General features: G+C 40.2%; 1 protein-coding gene across 1 annotated transcript in view; it reads left to right on the top strand.

Annotated features, from left to right (window-relative positions):
• grik1a (glutamate receptor, ionotropic, kainate 1a) overlaps nt 1-20,407 on the top strand; it is a 37,339-nt gene extending 16,932 nt beyond the window's left edge. Inside the window, exons 5-17 of the mRNA XM_062432480.1 lie at nt 413-466; nt 765-935; nt 1,376-1,519; nt 3,393-3,500; nt 3,770-3,814; nt 8,488-8,601; nt 9,039-9,242; nt 9,645-9,868; nt 10,533-10,651; nt 12,289-12,506; nt 14,677-14,902; nt 17,123-17,373; nt 20,240-20,407. Coding sequence (XP_062288464.1) covers nt 413-466; nt 765-935; nt 1,376-1,519; nt 3,393-3,500; nt 3,770-3,814; nt 8,488-8,601; nt 9,039-9,242; nt 9,645-9,868; nt 10,533-10,651; nt 12,289-12,506; nt 14,677-14,902; nt 17,123-17,373; nt 20,240-20,407 — 2,046 coding nt within the window. The remainder of the gene's footprint in view (nt 1-412; nt 467-764; nt 936-1,375; nt 1,520-3,392; nt 3,501-3,769; nt 3,815-8,487; nt 8,602-9,038; nt 9,243-9,644; nt 9,869-10,532; nt 10,652-12,288; nt 12,507-14,676; nt 14,903-17,122; nt 17,374-20,239) is intronic.
• The last annotated feature ends 255 nt before the right edge of the window (nt 20,408-20,662 follow it).

The following is a 20,662-nucleotide window of genomic DNA, read 5'->3' as shown; positions in this document are numbered from 1 at the left end:
TCACTCACTCACCACATGCTTGCATGCGCATGGCATGAGAGGAAAAGGAGACACTGCTGCTGCCAGAAGAGCTGCTGACTGAAATTACTCTGAGCAGCATGCATGGGAATACATTACAATATGTTAGATTTGTGTATATTTCTCGCTTTCCCCCTGATGATGTGAATCACTCGCTGTTGCCCAGTGCTACTGTTGCACCGCTGTTGCGCTGTGCTGCTCTGTCTTGTCTGTTCGTGTGCTGCCAGTATCTTCTTTTCACGCTGTGACGTTATCAGTTATGAATTTATCTTTCACTGCATGAGAAAATGGACATGTGATGTGAGAGCGTGTGAAGAGTGTCAATTGCATGAAACTCACAGGCAATGCGTGAGAGTTAGCAATCATGTTTATATATCGAATTTTCATTTTACAGCTTTCATCAATGGGAATGATGACCGAGTACTACCATTTCTTCTTCACGACTTTGGTGAGTTCCAGTATGGAAAAAATGGAAACAAACAATAAAGTTTTTTTTATGGGACATACCAGGCTATAAACTGTAAATCCACTCTGAACGTTAAAAATGTTTGCTGTGATTCATCAGCACCATCAAAGGTTGACAAAGCAACACCCTACACTAGAATTTAAACCTCTATCCCACTCTTTCTCCCTCTGTCACACACACACACACACACACACACACACACACACACACATATCTAAACACAAACACACCCACTTTCACATCCTGGTCCTGATGTCAACCTCACCTCTCCACGTTGCAGGATTTGTTTGCCTTGGATTTGGAGCCGTACCGCTACAGCGGGGTCAACATGACAGGATTCAGACTGCTGAACATAGATGACCCATGGGTGGGCTCCACTATGGACAAATGGGCCATGGAAAGACTGCAGGGTCCCAAACAGGAGAGTGGCCTGATGGATGGAGTCATGACTGTAAGCCTCGTACTGTTATTTTACATTACAGAGCACAAACACTACAGACACCTCTCTTGACAGCCAGTGCTGTACATTTGTATGCCGTAAGCATGCTTGCAAACGATCGTGAATTGCTAACATCTGCTTACCTGTATGTCTATGTAGGGGATTTCAGAATGAAAAAGATAAAATGTTAACACAATAATCCTCAGTTATTCATGTTCCTCACTAATCATTACATCTATGCTTTATCCTGATTACTCTCTCTAATGGCAACATTTTCCTGCAGTAACCATTATAGTTTAATCTTATCACATTTCCATCTTGAAGAGTCTTACTGGAGAGTTTTTACTTACTTTATAACTGATATTTAGTTGTGTATACTGCACAAAGCTCGAGTGTGGTGTGAGAAAAAAAAAAATCCCAACAGCATCTTCCCCTCACTGCCTCCTCCGCAGACAGACGCAGCCTTGATGTATGATGCAGTGTTCATGGTTGCTGTTGCATCCCAGCGGGCCACTCAGATGACCGTCAGCTCCCTGCAGTGTCACCGCCATAAACCCTGGCGCTTCGGGCCGCGCTTCATGAACCTCTTCAAAGAGGTCAGTGTCAAATAAGGGCTTGAATTAAAGAGAACAAAAAAAAAAAGAAAAACCTATTACATCAGCAGAATGACTTAAGAAAACTGTTTCAGCTTGACCACCATGCATTTTTGATGATGTGTTTCAGTGTGTTTGGAAAGGGGTTCATGAGCACAAGATCTTTTAAATTTACCATGTTCAGCTTCTGTTGCAAACATGACATTGAGCAAAAGTGGATATCAGATAATGTCATGTGACTTGACCATGAGAGACCATACCTTGCCTCTGAAAGTACACAACATAAAAATATACAGTATTAATGTACTTATGAGTTGAAAGTGTATGGCACGGTTCGACTGCCAGACTGGATGCCTACAGATAGAAATGAGGCCTTTGATGCATGAGTGTTTTGATCTCTTAAGTCTTAAATCCAGCAGAGGACCGTTGCCTACCATGGAGAGGACACATTATGATTAAATCCCCTCACTCATATTTCCCCCCTTACTCTCTTTCTTTTTGTGTCTCTCTCCTGTTCAGTTTTTTGTTTTGTTTGCCGCTGCCCATCCTTTGAAGCATCTGTCCTCCTTTTCAATTCATCACTTGACATCACTTGATTTGATTGCAAGAACCAGTAATATGTGTTACATAGCACTCAACTAAAACACCAGAGCAGAATACAGGGACACAGCTTTCACTACAGTAGCTGAATTCAATTCTTGGACACTGTAACTGGAGGACTCTCTCACCTCTACCTGTTAGTACACACTACTCAAAGTGTTTCTGTGGACAAAACTGACTTAATTGCTTTTTAAATGTGTGGACACTTGTTTTTCGATGCATGTCATATTATCACAGGAAATATATGAACAAATGATCTTTTGTCTTCTCAAATTTTACACAAGAAATAAAACTTGATGGATTTCCTTTTTCTTTTTTTCTTTTTAAATTCAACTTGTTTGGGTTCGAGACTTTCTTGCTCTAAATGGGAAATCTGATTTGCAGCAATGCATACATTTCAGTTCATACTCAACATGAATTAGAAAGACTTCCCTCTCACTCTTAGTATAAGTAATATAAAATTTCTAAGACTGGAAAACATCTGAATCAGCATGAAATAAACACATTTTAAAATGTTGAAATGTATATTAAGTGAAACAATAAAAGTTAAAATGTTATGTACACACAGTACAGCTCATAAAATATACTGTATGTAAAGATGTAGATAATAGCTTCAGTAAATACTGTAATGTGTCTTGCTGTCACTGCCACTGCTTTTTGGTGTTTACCAACTCAAATTTGCTATTTAATTCAATTCAGTTTATTTATTTATTTATAAAGTGAGAATTCACAACAAAAATTATCACAGGGCACTTTTCACAAAGAGCAGGTCTAGACTGTACTCTCTATTTTGCATAGACCCAACATTCCCCCATGAGCAAGCACTTTGCAACAGTGGCAAGGCAAAACCTTGAGCACAACCAGGCTCTAGGTGGGCAGCCATCTGCCTTGACTATTTGGGTTGGCAGAGAAAGAGGGAGGGGGAGATGGGAGAGAGACACAAGCAGAAGCAACACATATCCCTACTGTAAAATGAGTATGATTATGCATGTAAATGTAGTTATTTTCACTATAATGAATATAAACATTCATACATATTGTGACTGTACCACAGAACAACCTGTAGGCTGTAGACATCTTTCAGAGTTCAGCTGAAGTGATCCAGCGAGTCTTGCACCTGTCTATCAGCACTGACATCTCACTGCCTTGATCCCCTTCACTTTATCTCCTGGGAATCTCTTCAAGAGCTTCAATAGGACTCTGTGCATACAAGGAACTCAAAGGGCATTTGAGACTATTTCCCTCTACCCTCTTCCTCTGCATGTCTTCTCCATAGGCACAGTGGGATGGACTGACAGGGCACATTGTTCTTAATAAGACAGATGGCCTGAGGAGAGACTTTGATTTGGACATCATCAGCCTCAAAGAGGACGGCACTGCCAGGGTGAGCACAGGGGCCTGGAACAGCCAATTACACCACTCATATGCTGCTTCCATGCTGGCTGATTCAGTCCATTAAGGCGTGTGTGTATGTGTGTGTATGTTTCAAAAATGCTGAGGTTCTGTTGAGATGTTGTTTTCCATAATCCATCTATTCATTTATTATTGTGTTAACATTTGTTCCCTCATGAATATGTATAATGCTTCAATTTATTTTTTTTTCTCCCTCCACACTATCTGTGCTTCATGTTATACCCTTGACATTTTCAAAAGGGTATAAGGGAGGCCGGAAGTCGCCTTACAAAAAGGTGGATCAAGGTTTGTGCCAGTGCCCTGTTTGGTTGAGCGTTTGTTGTTTGCCCCCCTCTCCCCCCTTTTTTCACTCTATATGCCACGCACCTCCCTGCTCCTTGCCTTGTCAACCTTGTTACTCTTCACTGATTTTGTGTACAGCAATGTCATGTGTTTGACATTTCAGTTTTCTCCAAGTTTGGGTTAAGGCATTGCTCTGACACTTTGAAAATCTTTAGCAGCAGTGGTAGAAAAAGTAGACATAACAATACCTGCATTAGAAGTAAGAAATGAAGTCCTGCAATCTCAGCTGCCTGAAATGTGAGTCACTTTTGCAGAGACTTGTCATAGCACTACTTATAATATGCTTCACTATCAGTCTGCCTTCATACTTTCATGTCATACAGACTAGATTTATTAAATTGCAGCTGAGAGGGATCCAGTTAGCAGAGGAGACGACAGCCTAAGTCAAGAATCAAGACTCACTCTAAGTGGAGAGTTACATGCATTTCATTGTTTGGCCTTTGATTGACACAAGGGGAAGTGCACATGTTAAATGCTCACTGCAATGCAACTGTTAGAGATCCAATTAAACTTGTTTTTATTCAGTCACCCCTCTATTCCTTTCTTTGTCAAATGAAGATACATTTTAAGAGCACATTTATATTGTCATTAGCTCTGCTCTAAGATTACATTTTTGTGATTTTCACACCTCTTAAAGCTAGAGTCAGTCATTTTGGAGAAAGATTAATATTTGAACTAAACACCCAAACAAATACACCCCTCCCTTCATGCTCATTTAGAAGTTCTGTCCCCCCAAATTCATGGACGTGTATTGCTAAGGCAACTACCAAAAGAGGAATATGGCGGAATCCAGAGTGGATTGTCTCCTTGAGACTGTCTCGCATTCAGAGTTAATTGATACATTTAGTAAACTGAAAGTGTATCTGTATCTCTCCTCACATAGTGAGCTGCTTTGATGACTTCCCCCTGTCCTGTGCATGAGCATGAACACACCCTGCTGCCCCGATTGGCTGGAATAGTGTTTTGTGGCTTGGTCTAAGCCTCTTTGTTTTTTTTCCATTAACTGAACCAGTGCTGTGTATGAGAATGATTTTATTTCAGCTCACACATAAAACAGACAGCTGACCCTGAGGAGATATTTGCTGAATTTACCCAAGAATCACTGACTCTACCTTTAATTAAATCTCACAAAATATACTATAAATACCAAAGTTCTGGTTACATATAGGGTCTGGCAAGAGCATTACACTTTCTCCTCTGGAGAAGCCCTGCCTTTCAAAGAGAAAAGAGAACTCTCCCTGAGGCTCCTGCCAGCTGCTCTGGGATTGTTTGTGTTACCACACTTGACACCTTGCGGCACCTATCTCTTCCACTCCAGATTCGGGGATCTGAACCCAACTCCCTTTTGATTGGCCGGGTTCAATGTAGGCCATCGCCCCACCCTTCTGAACAGTGTTTGCCCATCTCTTAGGACCAACTACTGTCCCATGTTCAACTGCTGTTCAAATGGAACCCTTCTCCACTCCAGCTTTCAAAGTTCTCGTTTGAATATTTGCTACTAACACCAAGATCTGCACCCAGGCCCACACCCTACTCGTCACAGCCTAGCCCTCGCCTGTTGCCAGCGGCCTTGGGTGCCTTACTTGGCATTTACTTCATCCTGCAGTGCCAGTTCTGCTTACCAAAAGTGGCCCACTAGGTGGCTTGCATTCCACGCCTGGCTCCAAGCCAGTTTGAGAATAGGTTGGAGAATTAGGCTGACAGAATGGATTGAGGTTAGCCAGCAGGCCCGACCCACACCACACTGGGCATCTCGACAGTCTGCTCCAGCCACGGAAGACGCGCAAACGTTGACTGATGTCCAAGCAACCCTCAGACAGGAGTAGCCATGGGACGAATCCTGAGGCCGAAGGGGCATTTGAAGTGTTGATGTGTGTTTTTCATCGATATATGAGCCAAGTGATTCACTTCTAAAACTTGTCACAACTTCTTTGTTTGATGGCCACACAGAGGTTGCTGACATTCAGAGACAAGATAAAGGGTTTGGTTTCATCTTTCTAAGAGAACCCAAGCGTTCAGAGCAAAGGAGGAGAGTTGGGTGGAACAGTCGCAAAAAAACAGGTGGGCCCATGGCAGGGGTGGGTCATGGTAGGGTCTCGGCGATGCTGTCTATCAGCAGTTGAAAAAAATCCCCTGCCTCCCCCTGCCTCATGCCCCTGGTACACCATACACTGCTTTGTGCCCCTGGCACACCATACACTGCTTTGTGCCCCTGGCACACCATCCACTACTTTGTGCCCCTGGTACATCATACACTATGTTTTTCTAACCCTAACCTTGCAACTTTGTCTGGACCTCCATGAACCACTCTCTCCATTTAAACCCGCGGACCCACATTTAAGCACCCACACCTGGGCCGCGCACACCAGGGCCACAACCCCTGGAACTCCTACCCCTGGCTTGACTTTATGGTTATGAGAAATTAATTATTAGTTGGTTGCAGTCGTGTTCATTCTTGGGCACTGGAGTGTTAAATACACTCCAAAGAGGATGATGAGACTAAACAAAGTCAAAGTCTCCTGGGAAATAAAGTATTTTCTCTTAAAGTTGTGATTCTCTGAAAATAGCATTTTCTTCCCCTTCATCTTTCTTGGTTTGGCTTAGCATGTCTCCCTCTCTGTGGTAACGGTTTTCCAGACCGATTTGGCTCCGGATTGAGATGAGCTTTAGGATTCGTAGATAACATTTTAGTTCCAGCATATGAGAGAGAATTCCTGTCAGATTTTATAGCACACTTTGTTGTTGGGAGCTGCTCTGGTATGCATGATAAATGTGCAAGGCTATACACAGTAAATTCATAACTTAGGGGTTTAAAAGCTGATGACTGTATGCTGTGGGGTTGTCTTAGCCTATATTTCAGCTTTGAATTCATTGGCCTGGTCAGATTGCTTTATTACTGAAACAACTTAAGACTGACTGCATACTTATTTCACAGAGGAGGATGTTTCCATAAATGTTCAACAACATGTAGCATGAGCATGTGCAATCCCTCCACACCTCCCAAAAAATATTGTCCATTTATCTCTGAGATTGAGGACAAAACAATTAATTAAATTCCAACCCATTCACTCTGTTTCTCATCTGCAGTGTCCAGAGATAAGACAGATTTATGGAGTTCTGTACCGAGAGGACCCTTGTGAAAGTGCCACGGTAGAGATATGTACAGAGTGATTTTAGCAAAGTGTGAATGAGCACAATTTCTATCTGTGTGACTGGGTGAATAGAACAAGATAGAACATAATGAGGAGTGAAAAGCATTTGATCTTTTCCAATAGGTAATACCACATAGTCTACCTCCTGTAGTGTTCAGTTTAATGAGAAGTACTGATGCATTCACTAATAAATCATCTTCTTATGCAGTGAATGAGAGAACGAGCCATTGTTTCTGATTAAAAATACCCAAATTCATTAGTTTTTGTTCTCAGACTGTACTGCCAGGGGAGGAAATTGTGCCTTCATCACTTGCCTTAATTCTGTTAACAATGAAGCCTGGTCACTTAATGCACTTACATTTATTGCATCACTGTCATGGGACCCTTTGACCTTTGCTCAGCTCTTTACAAGTGAGGGGATTTGAAATGGTCAAAATCCAGCTGCCAGGCGCCTGATCTAATCTGATAACTGCCTGGATTATACTGCCTGGTCCAATGATCCAAACACTTTCATTCACAGTTACTGTGACAGTATGGAGGGCCTTGTCGTCCTCTATCCCTTCTGACCCTGTCTGATCCCTGCCCTTCATTCATACAGTCCCTGCTGGTGTGATTACCATCTCCTCACCATCATATTGAAAATATATTATGCACACAAGGGAGTTATTGTGATTAACATATGTTTGTAACTTTTTTCTTTTTTTCAGTACACAGCATTTCACAGTTTCACTTCTTTCAAGTTTGAACAAAATAAAATATGAATCCATAATAAAGCCATAATTAAGCATTTAAAAAATGGTCGTCTTCACATTTGTTACAAACAAAACAAAAAACTGCTTTGTTGTTCAGGCTGCATGTTCAAAACCTGAGCGTGACTTGTTCCCAGATAAACTTGTACCTGTAAACTTTTACCTGATGCACATGATTGGCAGCTCAGTTTGGGGAAAAAACTACATCTTAATTTTCATATCCACTGTGCACAAAAAAATTGAATTTTCTGAACCTTGCAGAGAATCATCAAAGCAAAGCTGAGCAAAGGTAACTGTTGTAAAATAGTGAATGGAGCAGGAGGTTGGAAATGATCCAAACAGTTGGGAGTATCAGGTCTCTTAACCTCTTTTCATTTTTCTGTTCGATGAATCAGAAAATATGATTAATATTGCAGTGTGGTGGAGCAGTATATAGTTTTCTGTTAAGACTTACAGACTAGATCAGGCTCTGTATATTTTGTGTCAGAGATAATATAAATAATCAGTCAGCTTTTGTTTTAACAGCCACCATTAGTGATCATTAATGATACAAATACAGCCTTGTACAACGTCGTAACAACAGTACACTTCTGCACACTATGATATTGCCTTCTGTGGTGACTGCAATGGCCTTTGTCAAATGTGTCTTCCTGTGGTTCTGATCAAAGTAGAAAATAGTGATTCAATAAATTTAAAGCCCTGTTTGCTTTTCCAGATTGCCGTGTGGAACTCGTACAGGGGGATGAGCCTGATGGAGTCCCACCGAGACAAGAATAACAATGTGACAGACTCTCTCGCTAACAGGACTCTTATTGTCACCACAATATTGGTGAGAAGGAAGGAGGAAGGTTAAGCAAATGACAATATGGGGAAAAGAATGGGAGCACAAATGGGATGTTAAGAGTGCAGATAGAGGCACAACAGAGGGGATAGTGAGGACATTTTTTTTTTAGGAGAGGAATATGATTGTTAAACTGAGTAGGTTAGATGGTTTGAATTTGTATTTTCACCAATGTGTAGATCAAGTATATTATCAGTCATTAAAGTAATTAAAAAACAAAAAAAAAGGATTTACTAATTCAAACACAGCTGGATCTGCTGTTTAGATATCTTGCCACTCACCCAAGGGTCAATAGGTCTGGGAACTGATGAAGTGGTAATGATTCAAAAAATCCAGCTGCCTGCTTAGATAGCATTGATAGAAATGAGTCAGTATGAGGAATGCATTGAAAACAGTAAAATGCAGTGTTTCCTTTTTCTGTACAGGAAAATCCCTATGTGATGCATAGAAAGTCAGACAAAGAGCTGGTTGGAAATGATCGCTTTGAGGGCTACTGCCTGGACCTCTTGAAAGAGCTCTCCAACATCTTGGGTTTTACGTATGAAGTCAGACTGGTGGCTGATGGGAAATACGGAGCCCAGAATGACAAAGGAGAGTGGAACGGGATGGTCAGGGAGCTTATCGACCATGTAAGTTAGTAGTGGTGTTTCTGTTCAAAGGTATAAACAACCTTTTGGCTTTTTGGTTTCATGAATGAAGTCACCACAACCCATTCAAGTCCCAAAACGAGGTAAAGTCAGGACACTTCTCATGAATCTACTCTCCTGAGAAATAGAGCCAAGATCCACAGGGTCCAAATATAGAATATCCACAGGACAAAAACACTGCATTAACATGAAATTGTGGTAGCATGTTTGACTGTAGCTGTAGTGTAGTTATATTGTTTTGTACTTGATTCGGAATAATGTAAGAAAGCTTCTTTAACAAGCCAGATTGTCTTGCCACAGTGGAATACTAGAAAATGTCATGTATAACCTTCAGCAGTACCAATTTTACCTGTAGTATCTTACTTTCTCTTTTGGTTTGTACAGGTAGCAGACCTTGCTGTGGCTCCCTTGACCATCACCTATGTTAGGGAGAAGTCCATCGACTTCTCCAAGCCCTTCATGACCTTAGGCATCAGCATCTTGTACCGCAAACCTAACGGCACCAACCCAGGCGTGTTTTCCTTCCTTAATCCCCTGTCTCCAGACATCTGGATGTACGTGCTGCTAGCCTGCACAGGAGTCAGCTGTGTCCTCTTTGTGATTGCAAGGTAAGCGCACAGATTGATGCTTGTGATAATGAGATTATGTATGATATGATGGAAAGATATAATCCTGAGGTATACTGTAGGACATATAGGCAGTTTACTTAAAAGCCTGTGTCTGTTTTTAGGGTCAGAGTTTGGAAGTAAAAGAGGACAGGAAAGTAGTGAGATCGTGGCCAGCGCCTGGCATTTTAAAATGATATACAGAGTCATGCAAATTCAAATTCACATGACAAGAAACACAAATGGTCTGGAATAATTGGCATGACTGTGGCATGACTACAGCTATTCTTTTTAACCAAACACAAGCTTTTAGCGGCCTGTCAGCTGCCAGATTGGCTTTCATCATTGTTGTTAATTAGCAGGGAATAATTGCGATCTTGCTCTTCACCTTACTCTCAGGTGGTGTGTAATGTAAAACCCCTTGCCAGCAGGTTGCACCCAGCAAATCGATTGGCTGTGAAAATCAAAATGCAAAATCAAGATGAAGTGTAAATTGAAAAAGACTGGAAGCCTGCATTGAAGTCAAATGCATGACCAGTGTGTCCCCCTGCCTCGTGACTAGCAACAAAGAAGAGGGTTTTGCTTGTTTAGATTTTGTATCTTTCCTTCTAATATTTGAAATTCCTTTAATCTATTTTTTCTCTGTTTGTTCTTTATTGTCTCCCAGGTTTACTCCATATGAGTGGTACAACCCACATCCGTGCAACCCGTCCTCGACTTTAATACAGAACAATTTCACTTTACTCAACAGTTTCTGGTTTGGTGTTGGAGCACTCATGCGGCAAGGTATTTATCTCACATTTCCCTCTTAGATTTAAATTTCACAGATGACTCCACAAATATTCTAATATTGCTACCTATCAACTTCAAAGGTGGTTTCAGTGTTGTGTATATAATTTGTTTCTGATTCCCCAAAAAGCCCACAAAAAACAAAAAAAAATCAGTCTAGTGAGCTCCCCGTACAGCAATAAAGACTGCGCTGACACAGTAAACTCTTATCTGAGCTGTTTAATTCATAACATCAATATTCACCTTCCACTCACTGTGAATGCCCTTTACATGTAGCCTGGATTCATTCCCGATGAATTGCAACCTCACCCAGTTATTGGAATTATACTGCATTTCATGGGGACTTGACCTCCCTCCAGGCAGCATATTTGGATAGGATAAGTCGGCGTTGTTGGATTGGGCAGGCAATAAACCTACTGACATCATCAGTCCATGACAAAATGGCAATGCTGATGAAATGCTAAGTTCTGCTGACGGCAAGCAATGTTGATCTTTCATTATGGATAAATAAAGAAAGAAGCAAGTGAATCTTCACTTACGTTGTGGATGTATTTCCATTCAGGTTTCTTTTGATTTCTTATCTGTAAACCAAGGTACTGATCAGCCTTCAGTGTCCTGCGCCCCTGTGAACTGTAGCAGGATTCCCATTTTACATTTCATGACATTCTATCTATATGTTCATTTTATTTACCCTTTTTAGTAATAGCATTTCTTCTCATTCCACTCTATCTCAAACAAGCTTAGACTGGTTTTGTTGTGTATGTAGTGTGAGCTAGCTGCCGGTGGTCAAATCTGCATGTGGGCCATGTGCAGATTATACATGTAACTTACCTGTGTGATGTTTTACAGTGGCCTTGAGCTTTCTCTGGGATGCTGTGTCAATGACTGTTAAACCAACCCTTCAGAATTGCTCTTTTATACTAAACGCATAGTAATAGTAAGCATTTGTCCCCCTAAAGTTAAAAAAGGCTTAAAATAGGTACAAATAATCCAAAACTTGGTACAATAATTATGCTAAATGTATTCTTCCATTGCATTAATTGTTTTTTCTGTGCGCAGAGGGGAAAAAAAGCATGGTGCTGCATTTTCATTGTTGTGTTTCATTACATTTTTGGAATGACGTATTCTCTCATTTTCTTTATATCCACATTTCTTTTGTCTGTGATATCTGGTTCCTTTCATTTGTGTTTTGTTTCTTTTTGTTCTCCTAGGTCATATTTCTTTTGCAACCTAGTGTTTCAGACCCAACAAGTACTGTACTACACAGGGAGAAAATAAGCATACTGTTTAAATAGGCATATAATTCATCATTCAGGGCTGAGGTGAAAATCTCATTAAAGCCCTGGTTTGAATCCAACTATCAATATAACCACATTTAGACTGGAGTACTCTGTTTGGAAGAATATAGGTATTGTTCTTTTTTAGTTTCAAAGAACATCAAATAGAGCTCAAATAAACTTCACTTATTACCATTCTGGCCAGAATGTACTGGTTGTGACATGCCGAAATTAACGTAGGCGTTCCTATATTATCAAAATACTTCCACCCTCCCCAACAGTAACCCTTAATCTATCTCTTTTAAAACCCTTTTAAGCGCTTTCTTAACCTAATGTCCCTCCATAACTTTTCTCCAGGCTCGGAGCTAATGCCTAAGGCTCTGTCCACTCGTATAGTTGGTGGTATCTGGTGGTTCTTTACGTTAATCATCATCTCCTCCTATACGGCCAACTTGGCTGCTTTCCTCACTGTGGAACGAATGGACGCGCCCATTGACTCGGCAGACGACCTGGCAAAGCAGACGAGGATTGAATATGGTGCAGTGAGGGATGGATCCACCATGACCTTCTTCAAGGTAAACCGGTGCAGGCTCCTGTATGTTCCAGACATGTTATAGTATAATTAATAATACTGAATACAGAATACACTAACTAAACTAACTAAACTAAACTGACTAAAACATTACATTTCATACTGTTATGATGTTGGACAGCTATGTTAAACATAGTCAAAGTTCCAAAGCTTGAGGTGAATTTATGCTAAATGACCCATGCAAGTGAAAAGCCAGGGCTTCAGTCTGCTCTGAATGCTCCTTTTGCAAAGTTGAATCTACTTCCTCCTCGTGGTGACATCAGATTGTTCATGAATGCTCACAAATGGTTGTATGTTCTGTAGCCTTTGTTGCTAAGGTTATTTCACAGGTTGTTTGCATTGTCCACTCACGCATTTTGAATCAGATTCAGGCTTGAACATGTATGCATGTATTTCGGAAGTCTGCCAAGGGACAAAACAGAGTAGGCTCATAGGAAGAGAGGAGGCCTCAAGGAGACAGGAGCTAAAATGGCCTGTGTCAGATAGAGGCTGAACTGAGGGGCTACATAAAGGGCCAGTTTAAGAGATTTTTGAACTGCAAAGGTATATTGGTAGAGCTCTTTTTTTGATGAAACCAAAAACATGCAAGGCTTTTAGACCTATAGTTTTTTATTATGATTCTTCAGCAAAAGAGCTAACAATTGTGATATGTTTGCTTTGTTTATAACTGTGTGAATGGTAAATGGATTGCATTTTTATTGGCCTTTTTTAGTTTTCTCACCACTCAAATCACTTACAATACATGTCAGTGTTCAACTATTAACACACACATTCATAGACTGATGGCAAGGTACCAACCTGCTCATCAGGAGATTTAATCTAGTACTAATTCACACACACACACACACACACATGCACACACACACACACACACACACACACACACACACACACACACACACACACACACACACACACACACACACACACACACACACCGATGGCACAGCCTTTGGGTGCAACTTGGAGTTCAGTATCTTGCCCAAGGATATTTCAACATGTGGACTGGAGGAGCCTGATATCAAACCACCTATCTCCCGATTAGTGGACAACCCGCTCTACCTTCTGAGTCACAGCCGCCACATGATGTACATCCTGAACGTTCCACCTCTAATTCAATTAGTAACATATTGAGCAAAATACTTTTGAAGACTGCTGGAATCATAAAATATGTGATCAAATGTGTTTTTTTAATCTGGCATACAACATAAAATTGCTCAGGTTTCTTAGTGCAAACCAACCAACATCATAATCAAACATTGGGCGCAATAGTCTTAACAGTGTGTGCTCATGATGGATGAATGTGTAATTTGCTCAACTGAGTGAATATACAAAACAGTGTTGCCAAATGATGTTGTACTTAGAAATAAACAAGAACAATAGAAAAACTTTTTCATAACTAATAGTGATTGGTATAATGCCTTTATTTTTAGAACATCAGGATCATGACGGTTCCCTCAATTGCTACTCACATCATTCTGTATCTTTGCTAAATATTCCATAAAAAAGAAAAAAATCTAAAGACAGAAAGATGAAAAAAAGACTTGTATTTACTTTAATGAAATATGCATCAAGAAGAAAATATATGATGATACGTTTACATGATACATGTTAAGACTACTTTTGTTAGTGTTTTGGGATATCTGTGTTGAAGTTGAGCATACCTTAACTTGTTAGCTTGTATAATGTATCCCTGTACCAATGTCCTCAGGGAGGGCTGTCACTTCCTTCCCCCACCACCACACACTCTCCTTGCATCCTGGTGGCTCAGCAGGGGTGATCCATGCAGTGCTTTATCCTCCCAGATTGCAGCCAGTGATTACGGCTGCCTGGATAGGAAGAAGCAGGCTGTGTTGATGGCTCGAACAAATTGAATCAGCTGGAGGAGATTTAGAACACAGCTGTCCCATTTTCTCTGACTGAGCAAGAAGAAACATAGACACACTCACACACCAAGACACACAATCAAAGATATAAAGTACTACACATTCTGCTGTTAAACCTTCATGTGCTTATGATAATATATGAAATATAGTTGAGTATATGTACTTTGTGTATATGAACAGCCAAAAACACACATAGCCTGTGTTTACATAAAGTACAAATGCATCAGTATTTCTTGCCAACTTTCTTCTGTCTGATTCTTTTGGCAGAAATCAAAAATCTCCACCTATGAGAAGATGTGGGCATTCATGAGCAGCAGGAAGAACACTGCGTTGGTTAAGAACAATAAGGAAGGTATCACCCGGGTCCTGACGACAGACTACGCCATGCTGATGGAGTCCACCAGCATCGAGTACATCAGCCAGAGAAACTGTAACCTCACACAGATCGGAGGTCTCATAGACTCCAAGGGCTATGGAGTGGGAACACCCATAGGTAGGAAAGAATGAGATTAGGAACCCAACATAGATTCACTGACTGTAGATTGTGGTTAGACTGTAAATTGTGGATCTCCATTGCACCATCTTTGTCACTTTTATTCATATTTAATGTCTAGTTGGCGGGAAAAAAATAAAAAAATGTCCACACATATTGAACATGAGACCAAGCCTATATTTACGAGTTTAAGAGAAAGGTTTGGAGCTGTCTCAGTAACTTCAATAGAGTGAGACTCTTTTATGATTGTGTTAACTTTCAGACATTAATTCTTTGTTTCCTAGTAGGCTGCAAACATTTAGCCTCATGTACGTATATGGGCTAGAATAACTCAAAGAAAAGTGAATACTGCTGTGTTTTGTGTCTTTTCTACTGTATACTGTATGTTTTTGTCTTTTATCTCTATTACAGTATCCTCCTGCTTAAGTGTCTATCTCACTCTAGAAGGAGTTCATTTTTTTTTTCTTAACTGGGGAAATTTTGCTAAGCACTTTGCTCAAAACATGTTCCCCACCTGCATTGTGGCACACATCCATGCCTATAGGCTGCCAAGTACAACAGCAGCCACTGAGCAGATTCAGCGGATCAGATGGGAGTTAAGGCTCAAGGGCATCACAGTAGAAACAGTGAGGGTAGGGCAGCATTTATCAAAAATGATAAAGAAAGTACGGAAAATGTAGCATTACACAAAAAAACAAAGCACCAAGGTGGCAGGGATGTCCTTCTAGCTTTTCGATCTGTGATGCTAAGGACTCATCTTCCTGCAAAACACGATGCAAAGCAGGAAAATTCCACCGTCTACCCCAATATATAGCTGGTTAGCAAACTGGATGGGGTCCAGCTAGTGTTCAGACGTGTGAGAAACAGTCCCTCCGATGACTTCATTACATTTCGATCAGGCAGTATTACCCATATCAGATTGACCCTGTACAAGTCCTGACTCAGATTAAACAAAGGCTCAAGAACTAAATGCCGCTGAGTGGCACAGCACTGAGAACCTCAGGGCAGATGCAGCCATGCCTTGACTGAGATGAGCCGACAGCTGAGTCTCACCTGATCAACAGGTGTCGGATATTGGAGGCCATGGAGTGTCATTGGAGGATAGTGGAGAGGAACGATCTGAAGGAGCAGAAACCTCCTTGTAAACCTTTTGAAAATGATTTCATTCCTTTAAATCCTTGGCCCTATCTCATTCCAACAACACATCCTGTGTGTTGTGCTGCTGCGGTTTCCCCTTCTTCTTCCTGTAGCAGTCCTTTCCCTGAGCAGTATTCCCCCTCAGATGTTTCTGTATCCGCTTCATTTCCTCCCTTTCCTCTTTCCTGGAGGCTCATTTCTTCTTATGCAGTCTTTAATCATGTAGGGTTTACTGTTTATTGAAACAGTAGCAGTGTTTGTCAGAAAAGAACCAAGGTTAATTTACTCTGGTTTACGATCACTCTACTCATGTATACTACAGAGCATATCACAATCAGTCACCACAAAACAATCTCATCCGTCTTCAGTAACCATCAACTCACAGTTATAGTCATCACAGGCTGTTGGCAAAAGCTCATTTATTAAAGGCTTTGGGCTTAACGGCTTTGCATCACTGACTTAAATGCGGCCAAAATGGAAATCTTCTTTAATTTGCTACAACATCAGTTCATACTCCTCATACAAGTAAATGCTGGCTTATATATTGTATTTAAGTCAAGGCAATTTCATTTGTATAGCTTAAAATGACAAATTGCTACCCTTAGACCATGCATTCAGATAAGAGGAAGAATACAAGACCATACAAGTACACTTCAAGGAAGTACAGACATGCAGTATGTAATGTATAATGCTGCAAAGATATAGAGGCTAAATGCAGCAAATAACAGGTTATGACAGAAATAAGCCTTCAGAACACTGGTAAAAGAAGACATGTATGCAGATGTAGCTCAGCAGTGTTACTTCAAATGCACGATAACAAACATTACAAATGCAAATTGTAGTGTCATATCCTCAAAATATACATAAAGTCATGTTTCCTGTCACATACTGTACAGTGCATTTTGCTCTTAGAGTACAGGCTTTAATTTCATGGTGAAAATAAATGCTTACGGTTAACTAAAACACTGGAAACAACAGCAGTGCCTTATTTTATAATTGGGGCATTTAGAGGAAACAGCATGTATTTACTCTGTCGGTACATCTGTATATTCGACTTCTGTATTCTTTCCTCTCCCTCACCAGGCTCTCCATACAGGGATAAAGTGACTATTGCCATTCTTCAGCTGCAAGAGGAGGGGAAGCTGCACATGATGAAGGAGAAATGGTGGAGAGGCAATGGCTGTCCAGAGGAGGACAACAAGGAGGCCAATGCTCTGGGTGTAGAAAACATCGGTGGTATCTTCATTGTCCTGGCTGCTGGTCTGGTGCTCTCTGTGTTTGTGGCTATTGGCGAGTTCATCTACAAGGCCCGCAGGAATGCTGACATAGAAGAGGTGAGTAATGTATATGGAGGACAAACAATTTGATTAAAATATTTAGGATGCTCTGAGGAAACCTGTGATGAGATCTTTGTTTCAAAATATCATTGTTGAGGAGAAGAATGTGAAGAGGAAAGAATGTGATTTAATTAATTGGAGATTGTTTCATATCACAGAGTATTATAGGAAATTATAGGCCATTATACTCTTACATACATTTTCAGAAACTGAAGACAAGTAACATTTTGTTTCGTATTTACAAATTCAAATCACTTTTCACTATAGAAGTGTTTGTTAGATGTTGGTTGCGTGGGAAAAAAAGAATATAAAAGCATATTTGCACTTACCTACACAGTAAATAATGGGTTAAACATCAACAAATCATTCACTTGCTATTATTTGTTCTTTCTCATACGTCCAATTTATAATGCATGTCAACAGTATGTCATCAATACTAGATTTTGCTGGAACTTGCATATTTTGGTTGCTGTTTTTTTATTTTTATGAAGTCTTCTGTATTTTTCCATCAGTTTGTTTGTCAAGCACAACATGAACATGAAGAATCTCTATCTCATTTAATTGAGCAATAGCTCTATCTGCCTTTGAAACAAGAACATCCATTTCCATACTGATATCAAAGGAGCAAATTATTCATTATTTGCCTTTGCCTTGCCATGGTTTTGTGTTGTCTCTTATGCTGTATGGGCTGTTTTAAATATTTCTATATGTTATATTTTGTAAGAATATGTTCTAACTTTTCTGTGTGGATCTCTTTTGTGTTTTCCCCTCCATCCCGTTTTATTTGCATGCTCGCATCAGGCATTTTGTTTCTTTTATGGGGTGCAATCTCGTCAGTTTCAGCGGCGTGGCTCCACCTCCTCCTCTGGCACCTCCTTATCTACAGATCTGGAGAGCGGCAGGCTACTGGGGGATGACACAGAGTAGCCATGGCAGCACATTTACAACACATACATTCTAGATAATAGGTTTGTAAGACCTATAACCAGGTGTTCTTCTTTTTACCCCTGTTAAAAGATCCCATTATATCTGCACCTGCATCACCCTGTCCCATTTACCATTACCCTTTCACTGTACCTTTAATATCTGAGCCTATGTGCCCAAACTGGTTCCCTGTAAAATGCCCTTTTTTCTTGTGGTTATATTAACAGCTCTCCCCTTATTTGCATGCTCTTGTTATATAAGTGGCAATTTACTAATGAAAGCTCTAAATTACAGACTTTTATTAGGGTTGCAAGTTACAAGTTATTATATCAAATGTTTGAGTTACATGTTTGTTTCATTTTGAGCTCAAAGTTATTAGAATTCAGTATAGTTTGCAAAATGTAGCAGCCAAGTTCCTAGAAGAAGTGTATAGCTCTGCAGTTCTGTTCTGGTGTAAATTGTTTTTCTAAATTCCATGCAAATGCAGGATGATATATAACAAAGAGCCCCAACCAGAATCAAACTGGTGACCATATGATTATGTCTTAACCACTTGGCTACTAAACATACCTAGCTTGCATTGATTAAGCCTTCCAACACCAGCCCACAAGTTGTGCCTCATTCATTGTAGTCTCAGTAGACATTTGTGTACACTAGAAGTAGACTTTGATTGCCTTTTGGGAAATCAAAAGATAAGAAAAGTTATTAGAATATTTTCCTCCTCATTAAGCTCTCTGGTACACTGGTTTGGTTGGCTGAAATTTGGGTAACAGTGATGGAACTATGTGTTGGGTTAAAAGGTCCTATGACACAGATCCATGGCCAAAAGCAAAGTTGTAATTTCATAAATGACTGCTGGTGACTCCAGGCAATTTTAACCAAAGTAATGATGGATGGAATCAAAGAAGGATACAGACTTTCAAGGTCCTCACTGCTCCCCTGGACTGACCTCGTCATCTTGAAATGCAATCCATCTGTATTTGATGTAAGATGTGAGAAAAACCCAGACATATATTCAGTTAGTTAAGGATCAGCGCACATGAGATGCAACAGGTAAAGCACTATAAAAAAGATAAATAAATGAATACATAAATAAATAAGATACCTTAGAAAAGTAAGGTCTGAGGTTGGTAAAGCTTTCTCTTCTGAGACTGAGGCAGAATGTTACAGGTATTCGTGGGAACCCTGCAGGAAGCCATACTAGTTTGAGAAGCCTTAGGCATAGCCTGAAGATAAAATAAAAAAAGTTCTGGTCCATGGATGCAAAGACCAGCAGATAAAAATGTGATGACATTGTGCCACGAATGATAATTTGCTAAATAAATTTAGTGAGCACACCCTCTGGAAGAGAGCAAAATGAAAGGAAATAAACATGATAGAAGATTAATGAGCTCATTGCAAAGTATTTTTCTGCAGAATCAAATAAGCCTGAGGCTTCTCATTTCAGATGGCCCTCTGTGATAATTTCAAATAATTACCATATTATGAATTCATGGCTTGCTGTATTAGGATGTTGCACTGCAGAAACTGTCCTTCATCTCTTGTCTGTGTAATTGGATTTTATGATGAGACAACAGAGTTTACACGTGTTTTACAACTCTTTTAGACAAATTTACAATGTGTGCCTGTTTAATAATTTCTGGTGTTTGTCTGGTTAGACTTTACAGCTAACTTGCGGTTAGTGGCTGTCTGCTTACATTCAACTGCAGGCAAACTCATTGAAACCAACTTGCAAAGCTGGATCAAAAGTCATGGCCTTAGGTTCAAACTCAAATTAGTATAGTTTTCAATTCCCCAGTTGATCCAAATTTGGGGAGCAGCAGTCATTGGTTGGTTCATGTTAGTACATTTACAGTCTTTCAAATAACGGCCAACATTCTTGAAGGTCATAATGAAAATCAATCTTGCCCAGGCATTTAACTGTGGTCCTCTTTTGCAGTGTGTGTCTTTTAGAGCAGTAATGGAGGAGCTGGGTATCTCCCTGCAGTGTTACAAAGGCATCAGGAGGAGGTCGCGACCCCACAGCGGAGCAAGGTCAGCTTGCATCTTCTGTCAACCCAAACATACTACAAAGAGGGAAGCAGTGAGACGGGACTCCAGCACTTGAGCTTGGATCCAAAAAGTGATGGAACTTGGATCAAAGACAGCTATATGAGCACTTCCTCTGATTTGTTTGTGAGCCAGCATATAATATGAAGTTGTTTCCTCATCACCCCCGTCCTTATGCTGTATTTGTACGGATAATACATAAAGCATTATACTGTAGATGTAGTTACAAAATCTTGGCCTTTTATCAACATTAATAATGTTAAAGCAAGTGATGACTAAGAGAATGAAAACTCTCTCATAGTATATACCATTG

Source organism: Scomber scombrus, chromosome 14, assembly GCF_963691925.1.
Source record: "Scomber scombrus chromosome 14, fScoSco1.1, whole genome shotgun sequence".
Lineage (NCBI taxonomy): Eukaryota > Metazoa > Chordata > Actinopteri > Scombriformes > Scombridae > Scomber > Scomber scombrus.
The sequence above is the reverse complement of the archived record's forward strand: the minus strand, read 5'-3'. Positions and strand labels throughout refer to the sequence as shown.